Genomic DNA, 11,383 nt, shown 5'->3' with positions numbered 1-11,383 from the left:
AACAATTTTTTATACTACATTTATCCATTTTAAATATACTAACCTCACTCCTTTGTAACAACTAAGACAAAAATGTAATTAATTCAGAAAATCTTTTCTGGACCCAAACTTGATGTTTCGGGAGCCCACTTTGGGTCCCGACCCCAACTTTGGGAAACACTGGTCTATGTTCCTACTCTCATCTAAGCTCACAAACACGAAACCGAAAGAATGCCTGCAACTTGAAACAAGAGACAGATGAGGGCTGGATGGATGGAGCTGCCATTTTATTTAAGTTGTATTTTTTATAACATCTTCAACACAGGGCTTTGACATCAAAAAGCATTAAGATAGTGCTCATTCTTCTCATAAATATGGTCAAATTGCATGTTTTTGGTAAAAAAAAAAACGGATGCTGCCACCAGAAAAGAGCAACTGTACCTGATCTGTCCTCTGACAAGCGGCCGGTTCTTTGTACGGTTCATGTTGGAGTCAAAGGGCACCTCGAAGTACTGTGGAGACAGAACAACAAATGGGTCAATGAGAGGAAACACCAACGCACCTACAGCCACACCGATAGTTGCTTTATGAGAGATTTTGCCAATGATGCAGACAAATAAACACATGGAAACAAAATCACTATTGCTCTCGTTTTCAGCAGCAAGTGACAAATCAAAAATACAACATACAAGAAACAGAAAATAGACAGCATTAAATACTCATTTTGACTTCAACAGTACACCAGTAATTTAACACTTGAACCTGAAATGGGTCAAAACAAAAACGTGGTTAAAAAACAGTTAACTTCATAGCACAATTACCACAGATGTATTCATGTTGCAAACAGACGCCATCAAAAAGTATAAATGTAAAGACTTTATTGCACTTTTCACTTCCTTTACTAGCCTGGTAAAAACCAGCACCTTATCCTTCACTTTGATTCGTAGAGAGGGTCTGGACCCTCGGCTATTGAGAAGTGATTTCTTGCTGGAGGCGTGGACTCTGTTGAAGTTTTTAACGATTAGATCTAATTTACCCAACTGCTAACGTTTGGCCGTGACGTACGCAGTACGCCAGCTCAACCATGAAGGAAGCTAGGCTAAGAAGCTAACCAGAAATTGTGTGCGTTGTAAACAACCATCCCCTACAGGGAGGAGAGAGGTACTGAGAAATCCCAGACGGAGCAGAGCAGGGAAACTAGAATTGAGCAAAACTGCGTAGGAACACGAGGGCCAGGCTATATCTTTACCTGATTTTTTTCATTACAGCATCATTATTTATTAAGTTTGTAACATAAAGACAAGACTTAAGATGATTGTGGAAAACCTCGGAGCTTATCTGAGTGAACTGGTTGGAGGTGTAAGRTGGAGGCAGTGAGCTGATGGAGGCTGGAATGCTCTGGGATCCAACTATGTGGAAAAACTCCTTATTATAGCCCCGTTTTATGATCTGCTCTGGAGGAGTACGCTTCAAAGTGCTCCCATCAGATCGGCAATGTGTGACTAAAATGCAAACACATGGGGTGCTTAAAGACAGGAACTGGCTAATCTTTGGATGTGTGTAAAATGCACCTTTCGATAAAATCCTTCCACTAATGAGGAAACCAGATAAAAACACCTCACACATGGGAAGCATCCCTTTTGTTTATGGTACTATTTGTACCATAATTCATAAACATGAATTTTTAAATTGAAATGTAACAATTGGCATTCAACAGAATTTAGCTTTAAAAAAGCAAAATGTGGATGGTGTAGTAGATGACTTGATTTTGTCAACCTAAAGGTCTTCTCTGGAAATTTAACAGTCAGACTTTAAATATTAAATTTTTTGATCTGTCTTAAAATGTCTTCAGTCACTGAATAGCACGTGAAACATGCTATTCACACGTTAAAACAGTAGCTGCGTTTCCATCGCAAATGTGCACAAAACTTTGTCGATATTCTATTAATGTCAAAAAACACAGATTTGCAATTGCGGTGTTTCCATTAAGTAAAAAATGCTATTAAAGTCACGYATGAATACGTTTGTTACGATAAGTCATTACAAACATGGTGGCGATGGATGTAAACACATAGCATGTTGCTACCACGACACTAGCACTCATCATCAGCCATCAGAGGAGACGTCGGCGTCTTTTATCGAGGCTTTGAGCAACAAGCCCTTTATACTTGGGAGTGGCTACGTATGCTGCGTTTTTGGGAAAATGTAGTCGGTGAGTTTAATACTTTCTTTTACTACTTCTGTGATTTCACTACTACTTCTACTTCCTGTTGTCTTCTTCTTTGACGTCTTTTTCACCAACAGAAACAGTTGTTGATCATGTGACTCCCATGATGCGAAAAAAGTGTTTCCATTGCAGTTTTGTGAAAAACACCAATTTCGATACAGCCGAAAAACCACCTCATCCTAGCGCAAAACCATTTTGTCGAAAAATGTAAGTTTTTTCGAAATTGACGTGTTTCCATTGAACAAATTTGTTTTCGAAATTCTACTTTGCAATTTTCATAGTCAATGGAAACGCAACTAGTGAAACAATTAAAAGAACAAGCCATTAATGATCATACAAATCAGATAACATGTTTTTTAAATTCTAAGTTCAAAGTTGTAGCAGTAAGACCCTCACGGTACACAAACATTCAAACTGAAAGAAGAACAAGCTCTTCTTTGTCAAGTTATTTAAAAAAATTCTGTCTTCTCTTTTCCATTTTTGATTTAGCTGCGTTCCACCAACTGTGCATGCGGCTCTCCGACCCCAAGAGCCAAGACAGAGGTGTTAATTCTATTTCCTGGGTCAGGAAATGCGTCAAGAGGTCAGAGGAACGCATGAGAAAGCAATGCTCTTTGCAGCAGAGCTGAGCCAGGCCCCCGACAGACCAGGAGCCAAGTTCCCCTGAAACTCTGCTCCTATAAAAGAAATTTGTTTCCAATAACATAAAAAAAGGTGGGGGGAATGACTGCACTGCTAACACACCTGTTCCAAAGTAGCACATTTCCAGGATTGTCATAGTTTGGATGCCAGCGACATGTTTGTTGCTAACGTAAACGTCACTCACTCAGTTTGTCCTCATCTGGTTCACATCAGCCGTCCTCTMCGGCCGTGTCGTTTCCGCCCAGCGCTGCCTTGTGTTACAGCGATGGTAATAAAATAATTGGGCCACTTGTGTTTTGCGTGCGTGCACGTGCGCAGCTACGGGTAGGTCTGAACGCTGTAATGTCTCCGAGTCAACAGGTCTTTAACTGTTTTAAGTCCAGAGAAGTTGACTGTGTAATTAACTGGTAAGGGTCAACGGCTCTGACATTTAGCAACTAACTCAGGGCACCTCTGCCCCGAGAAGCAGTTATTTACCCAGACATGAGTTCAGGTTAATGAATACAACTCTTACAAGTATTCTTACAATACAAGACATTCAAACAGTTAATAAATTATCTGTTTGTAAATAATCTGGAGTTTTGAAAGCCTCACTTTGACCCCTTGAAAAACTTTTATTCAACTTATTTTTAAGCTAAAGAAAATTTGTAAATGGCTGCAAACAGCTAAAATTTAAAAGTAATCTCATAGCTAAAAGCTCAAATTAGCATTGCAGTAGCTAAAAGTTGCAATAAGCAAACCCCTACCTAAAAGCCAACATTAGAAAAAAACCTAAGCTAAAAGTAGCATAACCTAAGTTAAAAGCTACAATAAGTACAACTGAATAGTTCAAAGCTAAAATTAGAAAAACTGTATCTAAACCTTAAACTAACATAACCATAGCTAAAAAGCTAAAATAGTCCACACAGTAGCTAAATGCTAAAATGAGCTTAAAAAAACAAAACAGAGTGAATATATTGAAGTGGATTTCAGGTTATAAAATAAATGAAAAGATCGTGTTTCTATGGGAAAATATTTTAAAATAAAATGTAACAATTCAAGTACAAAAGTTACAATTTACTAAAAGATCATAGTAAACTGTTCCCGATTGACAAACTGACTTATTTAACTGGGATTGTTGTTAATTATAAGGCTTTTCTAGTAAAATTATTCTGATAAATATAGAAGTTCGCAAATCCAGACCAACCCAACTTATGTGGAAGGCAGACATATTGAGATGTGAGGGGCACCAAGCCGGAAGTTATGTAAGGACGGATGCTGTTTTCAATTATGAACACAAATGTGCACACAAAGCCCATAATTGTAGGGACAATTATCTGCCAGATGATGAGGACAGAAAGCAGACGGGATTGAAGTGTGAAGCGAAGGAGGGGGGCTGTTCAGTTGCCAGATCCTTCGAGCTATCAAAGATAGAACGTGACCCGCTGCAAACCACCAGGTCTAAATTGACAACAGGCTGTGGGGAGCCATTTCCTATTTATGTGTTGAAGCTTACAAAGATTAAACAGTTTTGTATAGAAGCATAATTTGAGGAAGCAAGTTGATCACAATTCAAAAGAAGAATTTAAAAAGTTGTGCTCTAAGAAGGAAAACGGTTCCTAGAGAATTGCGACAAACCCATAAGCAAAACAAACAGAAAAGGAAGAAGAGTGAGTAACTACAAAACTTTTCAGTGTTTACTCAAGGGAAGAGAGTGGCTGAACAGCTAAGCAGCTGTAACATCAGCTGGCCTGCACGACGTCTGCTGAGGGAACCCCAGGTGCACGAGCCAAAACCAACAATCACAAGTCATGGCTTGTCAGAACGTCACCTGTTTGAAGTGAAACGTTAGACCCAAACATCCACAGGGGTGGGCGGTGCTTTGTCGCATGAGCGTCAAGTTCACTAAAACAAAAATATGAAAAAAAAAAAAACACAACRGCTTTGAAAAACTCCTCTTCAACACCAACTGTGAAGCGTCTCTGATCATCCACTCGACAAACAAGCAGCTAAAGATTTACACAGATTAGGCTTTCCTTGGAAGTCAATTCGCTAAATCCAGCAAATATTGACAATGWACTGAAGTCAAACACAAGTGAATAAAAGATCCCGATGTAGACACAAGAAGAGGTTTGGCAGATAAAGGTGGTTTCAGGGTGTTTCTGTGGTTCAAGTGGGACTGCAGATCTGTCAGAAGAACAATTCCTGTCAGTTGAGCTACAATGAATAGTTTTGTTGACACGTGAATAATGCTGCTATCGCACGYCAACTCCCCCCAAAACCTGTTAAACTGTCCAAGTATTAATTAAACTGCTAACACCGACTTGTGTTGCACGTATGTGTGAGCTATCAGGAGGTGATACGTTGGAAAACAAATATGAGGAAGGCCGATGTAAAGTGATTGTTTAACCCAGAGGTTCTCAAATTTTATWTTTAAAATGTCCAAATCTGACAACTGATGATAAAAAATTTGTAAAGACAGTTTTTCCCAGGGAATCAAAAAAGTATCTTTTTATTTTATTCTACACTTTTAGAAAGGCTGATTTATTCACTTATTTATAGTAAAAAATTAAGAAAAAACAGACCTGAACAGATCATCATCACCTCACTTCTGTCACATTCAAAAAATATAAACATTTAGATCACAGGATCCACWGAAGAGGTGAAAAACAAAACCTTGCATGTGTGTCTGAAGTGCTACAAACGGACAGCTAGCAGATGTGTTTACGGCTCCTCACTGTCTGTAATCTTCTCCTGTGATGATATAAAAGCATTTAAGCTCATCTGGTTCTAAATGAAAAGATGAAAATAAAATACTTTGTATTTAAAACCTCTTTAAGCAGTCGTGCAGTCAGCTTTACACCTTTTTTTTTTTTAAAGCAGGCACCATTTTACAAAGTGCAGTTCTCTGTCTGGCCAAAAAGTGGATCACGCCTCCCTCTCAGCTGCGAGCAGAACTCTTCTAGCTCCCTTTAAAGTGGTCTGAGCAGCCCCGCTGGCAGCAGTTCAGCTGGCACAGCTTGGCTCTTGATTAATGGGCTGAGTGCGGGACAGTGAAGTGCTAAACTGTCCACATGTTAATCAGCCAATTAATGCTCGGCAGAGCTGCATTACCTCTGCCCTGCCGATAATCAGTCCCTATTGCTTGTGAGGATACGGGCAGGGATCTGGGAACTCTGACTGCAGGACAGAGGCATGCTGGAGACACTGCACGGGTCACGGAAAGGGAACATTTTAAAAATCATGTTTGAAACAGTGGAGAAATGAAGGTGTAAAGTACTACGCTGCTGCCTTGTGGCTTTTAGAGATTTGTAAGTTAGTATGTCTGCTCTATATTTTAGTTTCACAGTGTTTTCATCAGCTGCCTCCTGGTGTTTATTCACAAACCTGATAATCACATATAATCAAAATGCCTTAATAATTATTTTATAATTAAGGATGTCCCGATCCAGATTTTTTGGCTCCCGATACATACTACCCGATTTTTTTAATGATTAGTTTTTCCGATACCGATCCGATAGCTTTATTTCTTTCTTTCTTTCCAAGTGACAAGGTTGGTAGTATTAAAGCGAGCCCTGCTGTTCCACCACGAGAAACATCCAGTTTGCAGATTTTGCAAGATGCAGTTTCAGCATCGTTTTCCATTGAAAAGCGTTCCCACACTGTGGACATGGTTGCATACCTGTGTGCGTCTTGACTTMTTAACGGCAGTTGTAAAGCATGATGATGCTGAAAACTGTCGCGAAAACTGGATCGGCCCGATCACGACTAAATCCGATTCTACCCGATTTTCAAAAAAATGGCCACATCTGCCACCGATACCGATGCTGAGTGTCTGATCGGGACATCCCTTTTTATAATTATAGGTGTCTAAAGATTTCCACCCCTAAATTAGGGCTGTGTATTGGCAAGAATTTGGCGATACGATACATATCATAACAGAGGGGTCACGATACGATATATCCCGATATATTGCGATACTGTAAGCAAGGCAATATATTGCGATTTATTGCGATTTTTTTTGTCCAAAAAATTCTATTAAATAAAAACCTCTTACTGAAAAAAAAAGAAAAAAAGCTAATGTTTACTTACAATGCTAATGCTACCCTTACTCTCTGGCGCTCAAGAGGTAGAGGAGCTAAATGGCTGGCTCACTGCTGCTCACTAGTGGTCAGAGGCTGAACTACAACATAAAAATGAAGGGTTGGCAAGAAGGTTGACATTTTAAACCTTAATTAAAAATCAATACAGGGCTTTAGAATATGGATACAGTATCGGGAAATGAAATATCGCGATATTTCAGTGTATCGATATTTTCTTACACCCCTACCCTAAATGCAACTACACCACAGTGCCTCTTAGTGTGGAGGAGGACTCAAATTGTGTTTTCATACCAAGTCAGACATACGATGGCAACAAGGTATAATAAACAAGCATATCTTATTTTAAAAAAGAAATTAAAAAAGGAAAATAAATGTTAACATGGCATTTATAGAGTAGTTTTTTTTATCAATATTTATTAAAAATTCAAGAACTCTGTGGTGAAATCTTATTAAAAACATCGTTCATGCTGTTTTGACAATAAAAATGTTAAAAAACAAAAGAGGAAAGTAAAATCTGTTTTACTGGGAAGTCTATAAACAATCTTGACAGACTGGTGGTCTTCACCTTTTAATAAAAACACATGTAAGCCTAGAGTATGGGATCTTGTAAAAACTACTCAATCACTTATTTGAGGCCAGTGAAGACAAAAACTCAGCATCAATAAGTCTAGTCTTAGAAAATTTTACTTAATTACCTTTTATGTCATTTAAGGTTGCAAAAATGGGCATCTAGTCTTTTTTTTCCCCCTTTGGTACTTCAGAATTACTAAACTTGGATTTACAGCCATAACGTTTGGTAAATTGTTTCCAGATGGAAATGTTTGTAGAAGGGTTTGGCACYATTTGCCACAGAAGCAGACACTGGACCATGCTGGGCGAGACACTCTACTGTAAACACATCAACTGTGCAAACAATATGAATTCTTATATAAGCTGGCCAGCCATATCGCTAGACTCAGCCTGATAAGTCAACTTTCCRACTAATGAGGTCATTTTAAAACAGCTTGTGATTGCCACTGGCTGTGCTCACGTTTGACTGCTTACTACTCAGTCGTGTACATTGTGGGAAAACATATCTGTGAAAGCTGAACGCGCAGAATYGAGCGCCCTCTTAGTGTGTGTGGTCACTTGTTTGAAAAGAAATAAACAGTCGTTTCTGCCGAGATGGGGGCATTTGCAAATAACTGTGAGGGTGCGAGTGACACGACGGGAAGTTTGAAAGCCTCTCAACAGTTTAGGTGCAGTTGAAAAGGAGGCATGTGCATGACCGTGTGTATGTTGGGGAGAATGTGAGTGTTTAGATTTTCTATCTGCAGCTGTGTCTGACCACAAGCAACTTCAAAAGTGCTCCGATACAGCTAGCCCTAAAGACCTGGAAGAAAAAYGCACCGCTGGAAATGGGAGATGATCAGGAATGAAGACTGATGAAGTCCTGTACTGTTCTGAAAACATGACAGCAGCTGTCAGCAGCTCTTGTAGAGTTGTATTTGTAGCAGTGACCCCTGGCTAAATCCTGCCCTTCATCTATACAGGCTCACTCAACTAACCAATCAAACCCAAAGAATGAAGGAAGAAAAAAAACAGCCTAGGCAGGCAAATGTGACCCATGACGGTCTGAATGTAACAAATCCAATGAGGAACAGAAGTCCAGCTGCTTCGTCCTTTTTTCTTTTAATTCTCCGTATCCTGGACGACTGAGAATCCATGGGAACATCTTGGTCTTGGACAGTTTCAACACTAAAATTACTGGATCAATGTTTTAATTTAGTTTTCTTGGTCCAAAAATAAAACGCAGCACCGGAGCAGCCRACCAGACGGTTAAAACGTAAGCAGTGAACTAAACAAGCATTGGCTCTGACTGTACAACTTCAGAATCAACATGCTAACATGTAGCATCCATATTTACTCCTGCAAACAGCGAGCTGAATGTGACATCACGTCACTTTCTGTGCATGCAGGTGACATCAGTGCTGTGAGGGGGTTATAACTGGTCTGATGAAGGTCATATTTAAAATATATTGTGAACGTCCACGGCAAAAAAAAAAAAAAAATCAAATTTTTGCAAAAAATTACATTTTTGCACAAAAGAAATATCAGAATTCAGCATTAAGACCTGCAGCGTGAATGTAGCCTACATTCCTGTGTGTCATTTACAACCAAGTTTAGTTTGCATCTCAATTTAGATAAAGTTCTGTGGAGTAGTTTCTTTCAGGGTCACGACTGTTAGAGACTAGCTGGCAAACGGCATTGACARTGGCAGAGGTTTTCAGTTTCCTTGTGATAAAGTCAGAGACTATGCTGGGGTYTCAAGCCCTTCTCATTTTTTTAAAATGTAATTTGACCCCTGCAGACATTCATATCACATTCACCATAAAAAAAACAGAAAACATCTAAGAGTAAAACCCTTACTATCCGTGTCTAAAAGGGTGGATACAAAGCTAGCCAAGAGCCGTACAATGTAGGCAACAAAATATACGTTTCCAAAGTCCGCACAGGAAGATACGCCACAATATTTAGAAATTGGTCACTCAGAGTCAGAAGGCAGCTGCATGGCTCATTTGTTGCAAATTCTCAGAATTAAAAGGAGACTGCAACGGAAAATTGACATCATTTCTTACAAACTTGAGTCACTAACAAGTTTCTAACAATAGCAGCCCAGTAAGATGGGACCTATAGCAACAGAAATGAAAAAAAGGAAAGTATATCTTTGAATGTTAAATTGAATAATTTGGCCAAATTATAAACACCACTCAAACTCACTGCATATCYATTTGGTTTATGTCATTTCTGATCAAGGTCCGTCCTGATTAAAAGGAGGAAACTGTTCTGAAGGCTTAAATTATTAGGGGTAAGGTAATGTTATGCTGTAGACATAAACAACAAAAACAACTGTAATTTACAAAAGCTCTTTGTAATCCCCAGGTATTCTGATTAGAAAGGGGCGAGTTAAACTTAGGCGTAAATACGTATGTGCTTCTTACACACACCCAAAGACACACACTTTGAACTTCTCTCAGTAATCAGGAGTTTCTACAAGACAAGAGTCTGGCAGACTCCTATGGCAACTGGAAGATCCTTTAAATTATCATCGGTGCAAATCCCAGTCAGACAGGGACCCACACCCAGGAGAGCATCTCCAGGTGAGAGGAAGGACTGGTGGAGCACAAACAGGTGAACCAACATGTGGACAGAACAAAAGCAATGCAACAGACAGGAGAACAAGGGATGACTACGAAACTAAGCTGAGTTACTGTAGCATCCTAATAAAGCTGTATGTTTACAATTTTACAACTTTACTCCAGTGATATTTAAAAGAAAACTTAAACAAYCACACAAATTCGAAGTGTTTTTGCTTAAAATGTGCATCCCTTACGAAGAGTGAACTTCATGGCCCAATTCGTGAGCACAAATGCAAAGCATATTTCAAAACGTTTGAAGTGAATTTTAGTGTTTTCAGGCTCAATCATTCAGCGGGTTTGGCATGGTAACAACTGTCAGGACAATATAGCCCTCYAGGATATTTCTGCTTTTTAATGAGAGTATTATGAGCCACACTAAAAGGCCATCCATGGTCACACAAAACACAACCTTTTTCGTATGCTAAATATCATCTCTGGCATTTTTCAGCCGTTCAGGATGGGCTTTGTGGTTATATAATGAAGGACAGAGGACTTTGGTGGCAGTWAAGAAGCACAAAATATAGCCTGAATAATAGTCATCGGAGACCAGACCTTTTAAATTTTTAAATAATATGTGCAGATGCTGAAAGCAGCGACACAATTACTCAATCAAGAGAGTCATGCAAAGTGAGAGCTGGTGCTCGGTAATGTGATGTCTTCACAATGCTCAGCTGATACAAAGCACTTTACAATGGTGATCTCTGAGGACRTTTTCTTCAATAGACCAGTTGTAATGTAATGCAGACTTAACAGCACTTTACCTTGGAAAGCCTGGAGGTGCGTATGAACCTGTAATTTAATGAAAYTAAGGCCCCGTTTACATGACGCCAATATGCATCCAGAGTCCAAACGAACATTCTTGTTTTCGTCTTTGATGCAACTGTTTTGATGCTTGAGACTAAACTGTGTATGAAATATAAAAATCAAAGAACCAGCTGGTGAACTGGCTCAGAAACTCCACCTTAAAAGACTGCGTATGTGTAAGCATGTTTTTATTTCCCTCAGTAAAAATCAGGAAAAAAAAACAATAACATTTCCAGAGATTGTTCATGTAAACTTGTGATACCTAAAACACAATGATGCAAGTGTCGGCCAAATTACAAGTTTTAAATAAATAAAATAAAATATTTCCTTTAATGGTTAGGGTCGCTCGGCTGCGCATTGTCTGTGGAACCCCCTCTCCGATCAGCTGAAGATACCCCAGACTAAAGAGAGTTTTAAGAAAGAGCTGAAGACCTTCCCTTTTATTTATTTATTTATTTATTTATTTATTT

General features: G+C 39.1%; 2 protein-coding genes across 2 annotated transcripts in view; one reads left to right on the top strand and one right to left on the bottom strand.

Moving 5' to 3' along the window:
- The window catches only part of cox10 (cytochrome c oxidase assembly factor heme A:farnesyltransferase COX10), a 7,320-nt gene extending 6,700 nt beyond the window's left edge, over positions 1–620 (bottom strand). Inside the window, exon 1 of the mRNA XM_014032250.1 lies at positions 421–620. Within this exon, the coding sequence (XP_013887704.1) occupies positions 421–605 (185 nt within the window). The 5' untranslated portion in view covers positions 606–620. The remainder of the gene's footprint in view (positions 1–420) is intronic.
- The window catches only part of LOC106535267 (heparan sulfate glucosamine 3-O-sulfotransferase 3B1), a gene marked incomplete at its 5' end in the record, with an annotated part of 109,381 nt that overhangs the window by 83,591 nt on the left and 14,407 nt on the right, over positions 1–11,383 (top strand).

The sequence above is a fragment of the Austrofundulus limnaeus genome, unplaced genomic scaffold (genome assembly GCF_001266775.1).
Source record: "Austrofundulus limnaeus strain Quisiro unplaced genomic scaffold, Austrofundulus_limnaeus-1.0 Scaffold7, whole genome shotgun sequence".
NCBI lineage: Eukaryota > Metazoa > Chordata > Actinopteri > Cyprinodontiformes > Rivulidae > Austrofundulus > Austrofundulus limnaeus.
Note: the sequence above shows the minus strand (reverse complement) of the source record. Positions and strands in the feature narration are given on the sequence as shown.